The following is a 17,931-nucleotide window of genomic DNA, read 5'->3' as shown; positions in this document are numbered from 1 at the left end:
TAAGAATCTGGTGGGAACCAGATACCATCTCGCGCCCGGAAAGTTAGGATCTTTTTTGTGGGGAAATACTTTTGAAAGTCGACAGTCCATCCTCCTTGTCGAGGGTGTGGACTCTGATTGCTCAGACCAGTGGTGCCCGTGGCTCAGGCGGGCTCCTTGTTCCCCTGGGAGCCCCCGTGTGCAGACAGGGATTCCCACGGAGAGATGGGAAGGAGTCACAGCCTTGCCCCTACGGCTACGAATGGGTAGAGGGAGCTGGCCCGGGAGAAAGGGAGAGAGTCCTGCACTGGGGGCAGAGAGCAGTGAAAGGTCAGACTCCTGGCCCCCCGCCTGTTTGTGATTCACTCAGTCTAGGCCTGGGCCTTGGAATCTGCTTGATGAAAGATCCCTAGTGATTCCCTGAGTCTAGGCCTGGGCCTTGGAATCTGCTTGATGAAAGATCCCTAGTGATTCCCTGAGTCTAGGCCTGGGCCTTGGAATCTGCTTGTTGAAAGATCCCTAGTGATTCCCTGAGTCTAGGCCTGGGCCTTGGAATCTGCTTGATGAAAGATCCCTAGTGATTCCCTTGGTCTAGGCCTGGGCCTTGGAATCTGCTTGATGAAAGATCCCTAGTGATTTCCTGAGTCTAGGCCTGGGCCTTGGAATCTGCTTGATGGAAGATCCCTAGTGATTCCCTTGGTCTAGGCCTGGGCCTTGGAATCTGCTTGATGGAAGATCCCTAGTGATTCCCTGAGTCTAGGCCTGGGCCTTGGAATCTGCTTGATGGAAGATCCCTAGTGATTCCCTCAGTCTAGGCCTGGGCCTTGGAATCTGCTTGATGGAAGATCCCTAGTGATTCCCTCAGTCTAGGCCTGGGCCTTAGAATCTTCCTGATGGGAGATCCCTAGTGATTCCCTGAGTCTAGGCCTGGCCTTGGAATCTGCTTGATGGGAGATCCCTAGTGATTCCCTGAGTCTAGTCCTGGGCCTTGGAATCTGCCTGATGGGAGATCCCTAGTGATTCCCTGAGTCTAGGCCTGGGCCTTGGAATCTTCCTGATGGGAGATCCCTACTGATTCCCTGAGTCTAGGCCTGGGCCTTGGATTCTGCTTGATGAAAGATCCCTAGTGATTCCCTGAGTCTAGGCCTGGGCCTTGGAATCTTCCTGATGGGAGATCCCTAGTGATTCCCTTGGTCTAGGCCTGGGCCTTGGAATCTTCCTGATGGGAGATCCCTGGGTGATTATAAAGATTGGATGCACTAGACTTTTCCTAAAAGAGGCCACCTTCCCTGAGTTCAGGTTCTGATGAATGTGAGGACAGCTTTATGCTGTAACTAGGATGTGGCTGTGTGGCTGTGGCTGGGAAGGGTGCTTCTAGGAACAGAGCGGTGTGAGCACGACCGGAAGCGGGAGAAGGGGATGGGGCGGGGGCGTCCCGGCAGCGAGAGCAAGGCGTGGGACGTGGTTCCTGAGGCGCACAGCCAGGCCCCGCAGCTGGTTCTGGGCACTCGTTGGAAAGGCAGCTTTCAGGGCCCCACCGCAGACCTGTTGAACCGGACATGCCAGGCGGGGATGGGGAGCAGTCACTGTCTTCACCAGCCCTGAGGGACTGGGGGCCCTGAGCCGGGGGGGAGTCTGCCCCCGGGGTCTGGGGAGCCCGCCTCATCCGTGGCAGCGAGGACAGAGGGGACAGAGCCTGACAACGCTTCAGCCAGCCTCACGGGTGACAGAGAGCGGAAATTTTGCTTTCTTCTCACCTTTGTACAGATAATCGATAAAATTACAGAGTTCCTCAAGCTGTGGGAAGCCTGCAATCTTGGTTTTAATTCTTTTAAATTGTGGAAAACTGATGTGAAACAGAATAAAAAGATGACATGGAAAAATTCACTCCACTTAGACATTTTATAAATTGTTACTTTCTATGATTAACATAAACATTCTTGTTATGCAAGAAAAAGAACACATTAATTTTTCAACAGAAATTGCAAACTTAGGACCAAAAATGTCAAGTGGGCCATGTGCTCGTGTTGGCTCTCTGAATTGTTCGGTGAGAGTGTGTGTTTCTCATGTTTAAAGCCTAATGACCTAGAAACACAGGCCTCTGAGATTAAAATCAAATAAAACATGACATCTTCAAGAACGCGGGTGTCTGTGCTACTGGTTGTCATTCAGTTGCTAAGTCGAGTCCGACTCTTTGGGACCCCATGGCCCGCAGTACTCCGTGGGACTGGAGTGTGATGTGCGGGGTTCTAGAACGTCATGGACAGTGCAGGAGTGAGGAGGGTGTAGGTTGCAGGCTGTGTGGATGGGTGCCCGGTGTGCCGCAGGGCGTGGTCAGCGGTGGCAGGGACTGCTCCCTTTTGTGAAAGGAGTGTGTGGGCTGTGCAATTCGGTCATGGTCTTCTTCAATTAAGAGAACGTACTTCTGGGGCTTCCCTGGTGGCCAGCGGTTAAGACCTCACGCTTCCAGTGCGAGGGGCGCCGGTTCAGTCCCTGCCAGGAAACAAGATCCCATATGCCGGGAAGTGCAGCAGAAAAAAAAGAAAAGAAACTGTGATCTATTCCCTTAAAGACGGAAACCTCCACCTAGACAGGAAGCTGAGGAAAATGCTGGACTTGCAGCTGACTCCTGCCGTCTCGGGCTTCCCAGGTTGGCTCAGCGGTAAAGAGCCCGCCCCGCCTGCCAGTGCAGCAGACACAGGGGATACAGGTTCGATCCCTGGGTCGGGAAGATCTCCTGAAACAGGAAATGGCAACCCACTCCAGTGTTCGTGCTTGGTAAATTCCGGACAGAGGAGCTGGCGGGCTGCAGTCCATGGGGTGGCGAAGAGTGGGACGTGACTGAGGGCGCGTGCACGTGTGTGGCCTGCCAGCTCGCGTCACGGTGTGAAGGAGTGTGCCCCGCAGGCCTCCCGGAGCCTGTGCGGAGGCCCCCGGACCGAGTGCCCCTGGGTGACCGCCCAGCACCTTTCTCATTGCAAAGAAGGCCTGGGGCCGGGCGATTCTGGATGAAATCGTGTCTGTGTGTAGAATTCTCCATGGCATATTTTGTAAATGGACTGCATATTTCCTAGAACTATTCCATTCTGGTTTTCACTGAGAAAATTAGAAATTCTTGCACATTATTAAAAATGGATTGTGTTTTCTTTAAAAAACAGGGGTATTGGTGACCATATTTGGCTGTTTCCTTGATTGCACAGGGAGAAGACACCCGTTATCAGAGAAAAAGATCACGCTCTACATGTACCAGCTCTGCAAGTCCCTGGACCACATGCACAGGTTTGCGCGTGGAGACTTGAGGCTTCCGGGCTAACCAAGTGCGCTGCCGTTCATTAGGGGATGCCGTGTGGGAGAGTCTGAGTGAGGCGCAATTAATTCTGTCCTTCTTTTCACGTTGAATGCAGAAATGGAATATTTCACAGAGATGTAAAACCAGAAAATATATTAGTAAAGGTAAGAATTTTTATATGAAAAATTGATATCAGAATGAAGACAGAATATAAAAACTTTTCACTGGATATGCTTTCAATCCCAATGGATGTCATGTTTGTTATAGTTTTTTTTCCCTTCCAGTTTGGAAAAAAAAATCGTTAATAAATGCCATCAACATAACTGTACGTCTGGAAAAAGGCACCCTTCTTATATACTGTGTATAAAAATTAACTCCATTTATTGATAAATTATTCTAAACGCTGTAAATATAAAAGGGGAAGAGGCAGGATTTGAGCTCAGATCTGTCTCACTCAAAAGCCCTTACACTGTACATGCGTTAAGTGTACAAGTTGTTAGGTTTGGGCATCTGTAGATACCCATGAAACCATCCCAGTCGCCAAGCAAAGCCGCTGCCCCAAGAAGCTTCCTCTTGCCTTTGGTAGCCTTTGCCTTCCTGTTCCTTGTCCCCAGGAAAGACAAGCTGACTCTCTGTCATAACAGAATTAGTGTGTGTCTTCTAGAATGTTCTGTAAATGGAATTACATGGTACATACCCCTCTGTGATCCGACTTCTTTCACTCAGCCGCGTTTCTCTGAGATTGGTCCACGTTGTAGTGTGTGTGCCACGGCTTTTGAAGTTGTCTCGCAGCTCCTGGATGCTGGTTGTTTCTGATGTTCTTCGGTTGCTTTGCATTTCAGTTTGGGAAGTTTCCTGTTGGCATGTCTTCAAGCTCACTGACTCTTCCCTTGGCTGTTTAGTCTATTGATGAACCTATCAAAGTCATTTAAAATTTCTGTCCCAGTGTTTTTTATTTCTGATGTTTTATTTTGACTTTTTCCTTAGGGTTTCCATCTCTCTTCTTACGTTTCCCACCTGAACTTGCGTGCTGTCTTCTTTTTCCCCTGGAACCCTTAAATTAATCATAGTTTGTTTGTTTTTTAGTTTCCTGTCTGGTGATTCTAAAATTCTAAAACCTGTGCCATATCTGAGTCTGGTTTTGATGCATGCTCTGCCTCTTCAGACTGTTTTTTCTTGCCTTTTTATGTGCCTTAGTTTTTGTTGAATGTATCGGGAGTGGGGACAGAGGTACGAGGCTGTCAGTGTAGGTCTCTTCATCATGTGGCCGAGAGAAGTGCTGTTTAACGTGGGCTGTAGCTGCAGGTGCCCTCCAGAGACTTCATGTTTATTGACAGCATGCATTTTACGACTTGAGTATGAGAGATGAAGAGGGAGGAAATACCCTGAAACCTGTTTAAGGCATAATGGGGGATATGACCAGGGTATAGAATTCATCTGTAGACTTACTCTGTGACTTAAACACCTGCACAGCCCGTAGACGATCTGCAGACATTTTGAAATGTCTATAAAACACAGCCAGAATCTCTGTGAATGTGATCCGCTGGATAGAGACCCCACTTGCTCATGGGTTAGCGGCAGCTTCAGATGCTTACAGAGAGGCAGCTTCAGATGCTCACAGAGCCAGCGCTTTGGTCTACAAGCTCGTTTAGACGCCAGGCGCCCTTGTGTTAGCGCGCCAGCGCCGGGAATGGCCCACGTGACGGTCGCTGCTTGGTGAGACGTTCCCTGTCCCTGTGTCTCCCCGCTTGCAGCGGGATGTCCTGAAGCTCGGGGACTTCGGGTCGTGCCGGAGCGTCTACTCGAAGCAGCCGTACACCGAATACATCTCCACCCGCTGGTACCGGGCCCCTGAGTGCCTCCTCACCGACGGCGGCTACGGCTTCAAGATGGACCTGTGGAGCGCGGGCTGCGTGCTCTACGAGATGGCCAGGTACGCTGGGCCCCGGGGGGTGCAGCCAGTGGCTTCCTGCCAGGCCCCCCCTGCACCCTCTCCTGTGCCCCTGGAACAGTCCTTCTGGTGTCCTGGCTGCCCTGGAACCTGACAAGAAGCGGCCGGAACGCTCTCCTTGCTTGCCCAGCGTGGAGGGCGGAACACTGTCAATTACTTCTCTCCCACCGGCCGCTGGGCCCCGGGTGGCCGGGCCTCTCCGTGTGGCCTCATCAGCGGTAGAACCAGTGAAGCCTGCGGAGGAATGGAGCCAGGGCGTGCTTCCTGCCATGGGGAATGGGGGCCATGCCCCCTAGCCTGCCCTCGGAGTTCAGTCATTCCCGTGGGTGCTCAGGCCCCAGGGTGGGGAGGAGCTGGAGTCTAGAGCGCTCCAACCCTGAGCGTGCTGCCCCCACCCCAGCCTCGGCTCCACCGCTGGACGGAGCAAGGCCACAGCAGAGGCCGGGCAAGGAGGAGGGGGGCGCACCCTCCTGCTCCAGTGGGTCAGGAAGGACGGGGCCAGGGTGTGGGAGGGGTGATTTCCGTCAGAGTGATGCTGGTCAGAACAGTACCCAGCAAGGCAGGAGGACCCAGGGCGTCCACGGCCGCCTGCTCCACTGACCCCTTGGTACACGCACAGGCCCTTGAGGGTGCATCTTCTGGCTCTAGACCTTCCTGTTGATAAGTAACTGTTATTTTTGGAAAGGAGACTTGTGGTTTCACTGATGCTATAGTTACAACAGATGGTCTTTTCTCATGTACTTAAGTCCCTCGGCTTCCCTGGTGGCTCAGATGGTAAAGAGTCTGCCTGCCATGTGGGAGACCCGGGTTCAGTCCTCAGGTCAGGGCGTTCCCCTGGAGGAGGGCATGGCACCCCACTCCAGTACTCTTGCCTGGAGAATCCCCTGGACCGAGGAGCCTGGGGGCTACAGTCCACGGGGGTCGCAGAGAGTCGGGCACAGCACAAAGTCGCCTGAGCCAGTCCAGAGGGAGGTGAGAGGCGCCAGAGCCCTTTTAGCCACGAGTCCCAAGTCTGCGAAGGCTCTGAAACCGAAACGCTCCGTGGACCTCGTTTGTCCACGCAGTCTGGCCTGACCCAGCCTGAACTGCTGTTGACAGCGCTCCCCCGCGGCGAGAGGCGCTGGGGGTTTCCTCTCGCAGTTGGTGGAGACCCGTCTGTGCAGGTTCGGGAGTGGGCTCTGCGCCTTAGGACTCCGACGTGGGGACAGTGGAGGAGGAAGGCCCGGGGCGGGGGCGGGCGGGGTGCGTGCTGGAGGTCGTTCTGCCGCCAGGAGGGTCGGGGCCCTGATGGCAGCCTTGGTCCCGCCCAGCCTGCAGCCACTCTTCCCCGGAGCCAACGAGCTGGACCAGATCTCCAGGATCCACGACGTCATGGGCTCGCCTCCTGAGAAGACCCTCACCAAGTTCAAGCAGTGAGTGCAGGCCCCGGGCCCCCGCCCCAGGGCTCGCCCCGCTGCCGTTCCCCACGGCCTCAACACAGCCCGCTCGGCCCAGGCAGTGGAGAGGCGTCCCTGGGGGGTTCACTAGGACCTCGGAGTCTCGGGTGAGGATGGCTCCCAGCACAGGCCGCACGCCTGGCCTGGGGCAGCTCCGCCCGGCACCCTGCCACACTGACCCCTGGGCAGGGACCTGGGGGAGCCGGGCTCTTGAGGGTCCCCGGTGACGTGAGGGGTGGGCAGCACCCAGCAGCTCCCAGATGCTAGGAAGGTAGGGAGATGACAACTCTGTTGGAGTCTTGTTCTTTTTTTAAATTTTACTTCCTTCTTCTCTGGTGGGAATGTGCTATTAGTCTTTTCAAGGGAAAGTTTTCTTATCTCTAGAGTATGAGATTTCACACACACACACACACCCGTTTTAAAAACAGATTTAATGTCGTGGAGCAGTTTTCGGTTCACAGGAAAACCAGTGGCAGTGCAGAGACCGCCCCCCTCCTGGAGCCAGCGCTGCCCGGGGCACGCGGCGGCAACGGAGCCCAGGGCTGCGGCTCCCTGAGCGCCTCTCTGCGCGGGGGCTGGACGCCGCTGTGCCTCCCCACCCCACTGTTAGATCGTGAGCTGTTCCCTTCTGCGCAGGCCCCTGTGCAGTCTTGACGCTGGACCGGCCACGTGCTCTAAATGGCGGCGTGACCGTTTATTATCATTGGGCTTTTAATGCAGGTCGAGAGCTATGAGTTTTGATTTTCCTTTTAAAAAGGGATCAGGGATACCTCTACTGACCACCAGTCTGTCCCCGCAATGCCTCTCCCTCCTGCATGCCATGGTGGCCTATGACCCCGACGAGAGAGTCACTGCCCACCAGGCCCTGCAGCACCCCTACTTCCAGGAGCAGAGGTGGGCGCCCTGCTGCGGCCAAGGGGAACGCAGAGGGGCGGGGGGGGGGTGGCGGGGTGGCAAGCAGAGGGGCTGGGGGGCACGCGGAGGGGCCAGGGGGCACAGGGAGGGGGTGTGGAGGGGCCGGGGGGCATGCGGAGGGGCTGGGGAGGGGGTGCGGAGGGCCGGGGTGGGGTGCGGGTGCGGGGGGGGGGGCCGGGGAGGGGTTGTGGAGGGGCCGGGGGGGGGACGCGCGGAGGGGCCGGGGGGCGGGGCGTGGAGGGGCCGGGTGAGGGGGCGCGGGGGCCGGGGGGATGTGGAGGGGTAAGGTGGTCCCAGGAACAGTGCCCATACCTCTGGGAGCCCACCCCTCGCTCCTCTTTGGCACTTTTTTCCAAAAGGAGGCTAGTGGCATCAGGGAGGGTAGAAGGAGGGCCTGTGGCCGCCTTTCAGTCGAGGTCAAGGCTCCAATGTTTAGCCCAGGGAGTCAGAGCAGAAGGGGCTAGTGGGGTGAGCCTGCTCGCTGTGAGGCTCCAGAGTGAGCTGGGTGGTGCCCGACGTGGGCAGTGCCTGCACCGGGGCACCTGACCACCCCTTTGTGTGGAGCCCAGAGGCTGTCAGGCTGATGCAGAGAAGGGGTGAGCTCCCTGGCAGTCAGCAGGTGAGATGTGTGTGAGCGAGGCAGGGGAGCGGAGGCAGCAGACGCCACAGTGGGTTTTCAAGAGAGGTGCCCTTCTGTGTTCCCCACAGGGCGGCTGAGAAGCAGGCGCTGGCGAGGGCCAGGTGGAAGGCCCCTGCTCCCTTCCCCGAGTGCCCCACAGCCCTAGAGCTCAGCAGCACCTGGCAGACGGCGCAGGAGGGCCGGAAGCAGGTACTGTGTGACTGGGGGAGCCAGCGGCTGCAGGCACCCCCCCGTGTCTCCCAGACAGACGCCCTGGAGGGCCCCCCACCCCCCTGGAGGGGCCGTCATCAACCTGCCACCAAGCCAGACAGCGTCTGCACATACTGGGGGTGGGCACCGGCTCCCATGGCCCCTGCCCTTGCTGCCCACCAGCTCCTTCCACAGCCTTGCGGGGCGGGTCCTCCCACCCCCAGGGCCAGGCTGCACCCAGACCCAGCGCCGGTCACCTTGTCGTGTCCCTCAGACCACCCTAGCTGGGGGCGCAGGGAAGCCACCCCTGGCCAGGTGACCCCTTGGCTGCTGAGCCCTGCAGGAGCAGCGGGCCACCGGCGGTTGCTGCGCACGCTTTTAGCAGCTGTGGCTTCTCCTTGTGAGAGCCTCACCTTTCCCTTCAGGCCCCGAGCCCCCTTCACAGCTGTGGGCAGGCACCAAGCTCTGTGGTGACTGCCCGGCTGCCGTTTATTGAGGGTCCATCTGCCGGGGGCTGAGGACGCAGGTGTCCCTGCGGCCAGGCTGCCCTCCAGAGAGCGGGACCCCGGGTCCGGCCCGTGTGCTCCTCCAGGAGGCGACCGCGCCCACGCCTCATACAGTTTTTGTATGCCGTGAAATTTTCTTCAGCCATTAAAAGCTGTGAAACCCATTAGCTCACTGGCCACACAGAAGCAGGCTGCAGGCCACGCGGCCAACCCCAGGGGTCAGAGCAGGAAGCGAGACCGCACCCCGCACCCCACACCCCCACCGCCGTCCACGCAGGCCTGGCCTGGGAGCGGCCCCCTGAGTTTCTGCCTGGGACATGGTGTGTGTTGTCCAGTCACCGTGTGGTAACACCTCACGGCCCAGAATTGTGCGGGGCAGGAGCAGTAAGGGCGCCCCCGTTGCCCTGCCTAATTCCCGAAAGGGGCTTGGCATCCTGCGCTCATCTGGCCTTCTCCTGTTTCTAGAAACAGCCCCCGAGGCCAGAGGAGAACCACCCCCAGAGGCCGGGGCCGGCCTACCTGATGGAGCTGCCCAGGCTGAAGCTGTCCGGAGGGGCCAAGCTGGCCTCCTACTCCAGCCCGGCCCTGCCGTCAGTGTTCCTCCCGAAGGTGCCGCTGCTGAGACCCCTGAAGTGCGTCGGTGCAGCCCAGAAGGTGGGCGTCCCGCAGCCCCCCACCCTGTGCTCCCGCCCACCCTGGCCCCCACTGAGTGTCCCTCTCTCTGACAGACAGACACGCAGAAGGACATCAAGCCCAGCCTGAAACAGTACCGCCTGCCCACGATAGAGCGCAGAGGTGGGGGCTACTGAGCGCCGCGGCGCCCTGCTCGGGCTGGCTCCCCGCCACTGCACCCGCGAGTGGGCAGGGGCTCCCAGGGCCGGGCGTCCTGTCCCAGGAGCGCCGCCCCCAGACCCGCACCACGGCCTCGGCCTGGAGCCGCCGGCCAGGACAGCCGTGTCCAGAGAGTGGCTTGACTGTGTTCCAGTCTAATACATCTGCAAAACCGTCTCCTTCTAGGGTCTTACTTCATTTCCATAATGTAAGGGTTCGGGGCAGGGATATTTTGTAACTTTTGTATGAATCAGAAGAGAGAGATTATACTGTCAATATGTGTTGTTTAGGCTGGCTTCACCGCAGGCTCCGCGTGCCTGTAGTCCATCAGCGCTCGTGTTTAGCACAGTTCAGCTTCCGGATTATGCCACCGGAGACCCCTGATTTTATTAAAGAGTAAGCTGTCCTCATGGTGTCCTCCTGTTTGCCGCGTTGAACGCGTGTCCTGACCGTCCTTTATCCTGACTTCTGTGGGCGCGTCAGGGGCACTGGCTCTGCTGGGGAGACGGGCGCAGCGCCCGGCTCACCTGATCGCCTCCTGAGGGCAGCGCCCAGGCCAGCACGCGGCCCCAGGGCATAAGTGGGCGCAGAAGACACCTATTTCCCCTGGTGGGGGGGGGCAGGGCAGAGCAGCGGTGGCCGCGGAAAGTGGGGGGTGGGCAGGAGGGACGGACAGCGGGGCTGGGGCAAGGGGCTGGCGTTTCACGGGGCCCAGGGGAGGGGGGCAGGGGGCTGGTGTTTCATGGGGCCCGGGAGCAGGGGGAGGGGCTGGCTTCAGGGCCCTCCCGTGTGAGGGTGGCGTTGGGTGGAGAACGGCAGAGGGCCTGGGGTCCATGTCCAGGGTGGGGGCAGGTGCCGGGGGCTCCGAGGGCTCAGCAGATGAGGGAGCGGCTGGGGATGGGGCCTGCTCGGAGCGAGGGCAGCTCTAAGGGCAGTTCAGGGGCGTCGTGACCCACTTTAAATACAGAGACGTGAAGGGCTCCGTGCAGTGACTCTGCACCTGTCCCCCAGCGTGGCGCTGGGCTGGGCTCCCGGGCGGGGCTGTGCAGTCCCTGGGCCCCCGGGGGGCTCCCCTTTTGGTGTCAGCAGGTGGGCCTGCTCTCCCGGGTTTGAGGAGCACAGTCCTGCTGCCCCAGGGGCCCCCCACCTTCCAGGGCTCTGCGCCCCGTGGGCCGGCACTGGCCAGGCCTCCGGGGCACAGGCGGCCACCTGCCCTGCTGCCCGAGCGCCGGTGGTCTCTGTCCACATAGACCTGACCTGCTGTGCGGCGAGGCGGCGGTGGAGAGCTGGCTCCCCAACCTTCCTCCTCTCCTCTCGGGAAGGGAGCAAGACTGCGCTGATGAGTTTTCCCGCACCCAGCAGTGTGATCCTGTGGGGACGCTCATGCAGATGATGGCAGGGGAGTGAGTGGAGTATGTTCGCATCTTTTCTAGCTAACATCACTCGGACGTGCCCCTGGTTTACTGGGATCTCTGAGAAATGTGTTTTAGGCACCATGGTTTAGAGCCTGACTGAATAATGGCTTTCAGAAGAGGGCTCAACTGTGTATGATTTGACAAAAGGGTCTCGGCTTGGCAGCTACACACTGTTATTACTCTAGTCACCTGTAGAGTCTGCACGCAGGTGTGGGCCTGACCTATGCTCAGAGCTGCTCATCAGCTGGTTTCAACCAAATCAAAGTCCCAAGTCATCTCATTAGCCTTTTCACCACATGGGTAACAAAGCATTTTCACACACAACTGTAGAGAGAGTTGCGGGTGAGATCTCTCAGCGACAGAAGGTGGGTTCGTGGGCTTTAAGCTGTAAGGAGAAAATGGTTCGCTGAAACCAGAGTTGGCACCCACGTACCACGGCCCACCACGGCTGAAGATGGGGATGTGGCAAGAAGCAGCGATCTCCCCAGGTGAGCTGCGGGTTCAAGAGCTGCCTGAAATTGATCTCACTGGCTGGAGAGCCTTGAGGGACGTGGCCTGAGCACCTCAACAACAGAAACGCAGTGAAGCTAGAGCCAGTTTAACAGAAGACAGACAAGTGGTATATTCAAGATAGCTTTAATAGTAACTTTGTGTGAATTAGAAATATTACTCTTAAATGATGAAAATTACTTGCTAAAGTGACCCTTTCCCCAACTGCAGACTTACATTATTTTATATATAATACAGAGCTGACTGCATTGGAACGAGAGTATTAAAATAAATGTTAACAGATTAAAAAAGGGCATGTTTGTGCCACACCTTGGTGGTCCACTACACCCATATTCAAAATAACTTTTTGACAGCATTAAGCTATTTTAAGTGCAAACAATTTTTAAAAATCTGTGATTGCAGCATTTGTCTTCCTGAATTACAAGAAGTAACTTCAACAACTTTTATGAGTGCATTCCAGGTTGTCTCCTGACCACCTCAAGTATTAAAAATAGTGCAGAAGCAGGGAAGTACTATTTATAAACAGTTGGATTTAAGGGGATTTCTTGTCCAAGAAATATTTTTATTTTACACTATGTATATATGTATAATTTTATATATATATATATATAACATTTTAATTACATTGTATTTTAAGAGTAAAAAGCAAGAAAACCTCATTTCTCATTTTTTACTGCAACCCCAAAAGAACGGTTTAAAACCGGAAACAACTTGTTGGGGTGCGCAGCACCGCACCCCGCTGAGCTCCTCCTGGCGGCCTGCCCTCCACGCAGCGATGCTGAAGGTCCCGCGCGGCCGGCGCTGCGCTGTGGCTGCTCCCTCGAGACGTGGTCCGGGGCGAGGATGTCCGAGCAGGCGTGGGGTCGCTACACTACAGTTCCACCTGGAGAAGTGGCCTGGTTTGGGGCTGACAGTAAACCCTGCGAACAAAGCAGTTTCCATTAATCCAGCAAAACACAGGGCGGCAGAGACAGCCAGTCACTCAGCCCCTCCAGCAGCATCCCGGGGCCACGCCTGGCCTCCTGTTGGTTTGGGAGCCAGCGTTTCTCACAGGCCCCCTCCATGTCCGTGTACCTAGTCCCTAACTCGGGGGAAGCCGCTGAGCTGCTCGGCGGGCACGCTTTGGGCAGGGCTGGCCAGGGCGAGAGGGTGGTCTCTCAGGGCCTGGGTGCTTTGAGCATCGCTGCACAAAGGCGAGGGGCACCTCCTGGGGGCAGGGGCTGTCCACTGCCCTCCCCAGGGGCTGCAGCTTGGGGCCGCCGAGGGGTTCCCCAGCCCCCAGGCCAGCTTGCCAAGCGCGGCCCAGAGCCTGCGCCCTGTCCCCCAGAGCCAGCGTTCCCCAGAAACAGAGCCTAGTGGCATTTCTTAAAAGGTGTTTGCTCTGCTCTCTGAGGGTGGTGATGGCGGCGCCCCTCTTGCTGGGGGCAGGAGGCCCTCCGAGCTCAAGATGAACCTGAGAGGGCTGAGCCTCATGCAACCACCAGCACTCACATTTCCTCCCTCACTGGGATGCGCGTCACAGTCTGGCATTCATTTATTAATAAGGTTACACATACTGCAACACTGAAGCTACAAATTCCCAGGTCTGTGAACACTATTCCAAAGAAGATGTGGAAAGTCACCTTATTTCTGTAAGCCTGTGCTTTAGTCTAGAAGCTAGTTACTGGGTGACAGTGAGAAAAAGGGAAAACACACTGGTGGGCCTCCATCAGAGACTCCAGACCACTCCCGAGGGGAGGCCAGCTGGACCTGTGAGCTGAGAGCATGGTGCGGAGGGCCCGCTCCCCTGCTGCCTCGGGCCGCTCGTGAGGGTGGCCTGTCCTGCCTGCCTCCTCCCTGAGGATTTTCTCAGGAGGACAGAGCATCAGGCCTCAGAGACCCTGCTGGTGTCCAGCTGTCCAGACAGCCAGGTAGCTGCCAGTCTGTCCCCCGGACACTGGACAGCTGGCAAGGAAGGGCTTTACAAACACCCCGAAGCACAAGCTCTCTCCAGCCTGGAATTCACGAGCCATCCTACCAGCCCCCAGGAAGGAAGCCAGCTTCAGGAGCATTGGCAACTCTTGAGTCTAACATGCCGATCTGGTCTCACCAGAGTTGCCGCTTTAGTCCTGCTAGCGATTTCGTATGAGAATTGATGAGAATACCCCAGCTCTTAGTTTAAGTAAGTGAAGTCGCTCAGTCGTGTCTGACTCTTTAGGACCCCATGGGCTGTAGCCCACCAGGCTCCTCCATTCATGTAATTTTCTAGGCAAGAGTACTGGAGTGGGTTGCCATTTCCTTCTCCAGGGGATCTTCCTGACTCGAGGATCGAAACCAGGTCTTCCGCATTGCAGGCAGATGCTTTACCGTCCAAGCCACCAGGGAATCCTGTTGAGATTCCCAGAATCCAATTCAATGAGAATTGATCAGAATACCCCAGCTCTTAGTTTGGGTTTGATTATAATACTAAACTGATAGAATTAAACCTTGTTTCATAAGAATATATAGAAATAGTAACATTTCAGCTAAAAAACGATTTACAACCATGGAACACATCTTTGTTTGGGGTGATGCTGAGATTGGAGGCCCCGAGAGCAAGAAGGGAGCATGAGGGTCTCGGAGGCCCAGGTGAGAGCCAGCCCTTGTCCTGAAGCCTCCCCAGGTCCCAGCAGGGCTCTCCTCCGCCCCACGGCTACCTTGGCCTCGCCCCTCAGGCCCTTGAGGGGATGGTCGGCGGACGGGCCGGTGGCACTGGTCCAGGCTTGGTCAGTCAACTCTCCGAGTCACCCTCCCCGCCCAGACCATGACATGCACACTGGCCCCAGGTCCTGCTGCAGACAGACGCGCAGCCTCCTGAGCCCCAAAGGAAAGGGGCGCGGGCGGAGCTCCGGTGCTGGGTCAGCCTCACCTGCGGGGCGGGCCTGCACCCGCCCTGGAAGGCCGACCCCTGGGGCTCTGGTCCGAGGCAGCCTGCCGGGAGCTCCCCTGAACTGCCCTACCGGCTCGAGACGGGGTTGAGTCTCCATAAAGTGAGGCCCTTTCAGAGATGGTACAAAAGTGATGAGAGCTAGCACCCAGCTGCCTTCCCCCGGGGCTGCTTTGAGCTATGGATACGTTTTCCCTAATTCAGCCACAAGAATCCCACCACTCCCGCTGCCAGACGGTTGCATGAGAACCAAAGAAAAGCTGGACAGAGCGGCTGCGCGTGAGGCTCGGGTCCTGCACTCAACAAGCCAGATTTAGGACGCGGGTGCGGGGCGGCGAGGGGCTCTCTCCGCCAGCACCTCCTCTGGGCCATTCCCTGGCATCTGGACCCGCCCTGCCCCAGACCCAGCGCTCACCAAGGCCTGCGACCGTGACTTCAGGGGGTAACTCCCCTTGGGCAGCCCTGACCTGCCCGCTGACAGGTCACACGGATGGTGACACGCTTCCTCCAAAGAGGCCACTCAACCTGGGAAAAGTCACCCAGAGAAAACGACCATGCTGTTTACAGACATCTGGGGAAAGGGGACTATTCTGAGGGAATACCCAGTTACGGGCTCCAGTGGGAGCTGTGCCGGGGGAAGGGAGGCCCTCCCACGGCCCGCAGGCTCCCGCCGGTGACCCACTGCGCCTCTGAAACTCCCTCTGGTCTGCGGACCTCCGCGTCTTCCAGGAGCCTCCGAGCGCGAGTGGAGTCATGCGGCCTCCACCCAAAGGCTGCAGAGGCTGCCGACCAGACGGGGTGGGGCCCCGAGGTTTCCTGTCCCTTTTCAGAAAGAGGCCCGCTGGTCCAGAATCTGGTCCAGAGTCGCCTGTTTCAATAGGCAGCCACACACGGGAGGAAAAAATGGGACTTATTTTTTCAAGGTAAAAACTAGTGGTTTTAAAAAGATCAAAATGTTGCACCTGTGTCTTTGTGAACTTCCGTGAACCTACTAGAATTCAGGACCTAAAACCTACTCCAGGGCCGAGGAGATGGCGTCTGGCTTCTGCAGGTCACACCGAGGGCGGAGAACCTGATGTCTCTCCCGCTCCGGCAGCTCCGAGTCAATGGCGGGCGAGGGCCCCACTCTCAGGAGGCCACACTGTCTGGTGGGTTCTGGAGTCCGGGGGGCCGGCCGCCCACCCCGAGGAGAGGCGGCCGGGAGGGAGCGGCCTGAGGCTTCGCCCGCCCCGTGTTTCAGGCCCAGATGTTTCAAGAGACGGCAGGGATCACCAGCTGAGTGGGGATTCCCAGGGCCCGACGAGGGCGAGCCCTGGGCGGGACGTGCAGGTCCAGGCCCGGAATTCTTGCTGAGAAGCTTCCAGAGACGGAGGTACCCGTGCCCAGGGTGAGGGGCTGGCCCCTCCTCCCTGCCCACTCACAGTGCTCCCTCTGCACCGGGGGCCTCCAGGGTCCCAACGGCGCTGACAGAGCGCCTGCGAACAGTTCGATACTCGGAGGAGGAAGCCAACAAGTCCGCCGGGGCAGAGCCGCTGCAGAAGCATGCCTGCCGCCACCTGGAGCTCTGGCTTGGCGGGGGGCCTCCCAGCGTCCGCACAGACCGGCCACCAGCTCGCAGCAAAGTCAGACCACGTCCTTCCCCACGGGGCACTCGGCCGAGAGAAAGGTCACAGAAAACAATGAATACCTCCGATGGTCAGAACAAACATTTCATTTAGTAAGCTTTGAATTAGGAAAAACTCAATCCAGTAATAAGAGGTAGAAATTCCTGGGGCTATTTGTTCTCTAAACATGAACAGAGCCCTAAAGTTACAGCATTTAAAAGCTTTTCATTTTTTGGTTCACCGAGTTTTTTTTTTTTTAAAGCTTAGATGTGAAAACGATTATTAAAAATTATCTATATTTACAATTCATTCACACGTTTATTTAATGTCATTATACAGAGGACAACCCCAAAGTTCTTCAGAATATCAAGAACGGCGTCTCTAGCTGTCACAGTGACAAGGGACAGCTGAAAACCAGGGCAATGAAACAAAAGCATGATTTTCTTAAAATTACAAAGTAACAATGCTGATATTAGAGCTTCATTAATTATTGCAACAGTTAATTTACCAACATTTCCTGTTAGGAAGGCTCTTTATGAAATTTATTCAAGTTTTCAAGAAATCAGATGAAAATGTAAAAACAAGGAAATACATATTTTTTTGTTAAAGGTAAAATATTCATACAATGTTATACAGTGTTAACCTAACACAGTAACCTTTAATAAGCTTAGGGATACAGAAACCAAAGATGCAGAAACACTTTCTTTTACATATTTACGTTGAGAGACAGCGACGTTAACCGTGACACAAAGTGCATGTAACAGATGCAGCAGAGAAGGAAAGCTCAGCACCAGCGGGGCCGCTGCCCTCTTGGAGGGAACCCGTGAGCCTGGCTCTGAGCTTCAGTGGGAACAGCTGGTACCAGTGCTTCTGCAGGTGAGCCCGGACCCCCCGCCCCCATCCCTGTCCTTCTCACTGGCCAGCACTGGGGGTGTGGGGCTGAGTCCCCTGACGACCCAAACAGGGGACAGTCCCAAGCAGCCTAGCATGACAGGTGCACGCACTGGGCGAGGAGAGGGCCTGGGCGACAGCACCCTGCTTGCGGGCCCCGAGGTAGACCTCTCCGGTCACTCGTGAGCCCTACACGTGAACGTGGCAGAAGGCAAGCCCCGGAGTGGACACCCCGGCACAGCGGGACCACCTGTGCAGGCCAACCGCCTCACCTCAGACCCCAGGCATAGGGGCCAGCGGCTGGGCCCCCCACCAATGATCTATCCAGGGCCCAGGGCCGGGCCCCCCCACAAGATCTATCCAGGGGACCCCTGGGCCGGGCCCTCCACACAGGATGGGACCCCACATGCATCCCTTCCTGGGAAATCCAGCCGACCCCTCCCGCCAGTTTCTCCTCGGACACTTGGATCCACTCACGTAGCCTTTGGGTGTTCACAAGACTCCTTCCCCGGAGCCCCCCGCCAGCCCCTTGGTGTCCCCTTACCCTTTGAGCTTCTGCACCAAGAAATCAAAGGCCTCCCTCTGACAGGAGGTGACGAGAACCTCGTCCACCAGTGCAGACATCGATAAACAGTTTCACCAACTCCAGTGCAAACACGATACTCAACAGCTTCTTTCCCTCAGGAAGTGGAGAAATGGCTGCGGGCCCGAGGGGCCAGGACGCTGAGGATGCACGCAAGCCCGAGAACTGAGGCGGCTTCGCGGCACCCTGTTCCTCCCTGCTTCTGGGTGTCTGGGACAGCGTAACTGTGGTGACTTGTTCCCATATTTCCACTCCTCAGTGTTCTTCCGTTAAGGTTTATCCTCAAC

At 56.9% G+C, this 17,931-nt stretch overlaps 2 protein-coding genes across 5 annotated transcripts in view; one reads left to right on the top strand and one right to left on the bottom strand.

Annotated features, from left to right (window-relative positions):
- Nucleotides 1-10,142, top strand: part of MOK (MOK protein kinase) — a 45,298-nt gene extending 35,156 nt beyond the window's left edge. The window contains exons 5-12 of the mRNA XM_018066526.1: nucleotides 3,180-3,258; nucleotides 3,384-3,432; nucleotides 5,023-5,201; nucleotides 6,530-6,631; nucleotides 7,376-7,549; nucleotides 8,279-8,399; nucleotides 9,371-9,559; nucleotides 9,634-10,142. Coding sequence (XP_017922015.1) covers nucleotides 3,180-3,258; nucleotides 3,384-3,432; nucleotides 5,023-5,201; nucleotides 6,530-6,631; nucleotides 7,376-7,549; nucleotides 8,279-8,399; nucleotides 9,371-9,559; nucleotides 9,634-9,714 — 974 coding nt within the window. The 3' untranslated portion in view covers nucleotides 9,715-10,142. The remainder of the gene's footprint in view (nucleotides 1-3,179; nucleotides 3,259-3,383; nucleotides 3,433-5,022; nucleotides 5,202-6,529; nucleotides 6,632-7,375; nucleotides 7,550-8,278; nucleotides 8,400-9,370; nucleotides 9,560-9,633) is intronic.
- The window catches only part of WDR20 (WD repeat domain 20), a 66,591-nt gene continuing 60,431 nt past the window's right edge, over nucleotides 11,772-17,931 (bottom strand). For all 4 annotated transcript variants that reach the window (XM_018066266.1, XM_018066260.1, XM_018066261.1 and 1 more), the window contains one exon: nucleotides 11,772-12,581. In XM_018066266.1, the coding sequence (XP_017921755.1) occupies nucleotides 12,528-12,581 (54 nt within the window). In that variant the 3' untranslated portion in view covers nucleotides 11,772-12,527. The remainder of the gene's footprint in view (nucleotides 12,582-17,931) is intronic.

Source organism: Capra hircus, chromosome 21 (assembly GCF_001704415.2).
Source record: "Capra hircus breed San Clemente chromosome 21, ASM170441v1, whole genome shotgun sequence".
Lineage (NCBI taxonomy): Eukaryota > Metazoa > Chordata > Mammalia > Artiodactyla > Bovidae > Capra > Capra hircus.
The sequence above is the reverse complement of the archived record's forward strand: the minus strand, read 5'-3'. Positions and strand labels throughout refer to the sequence as shown.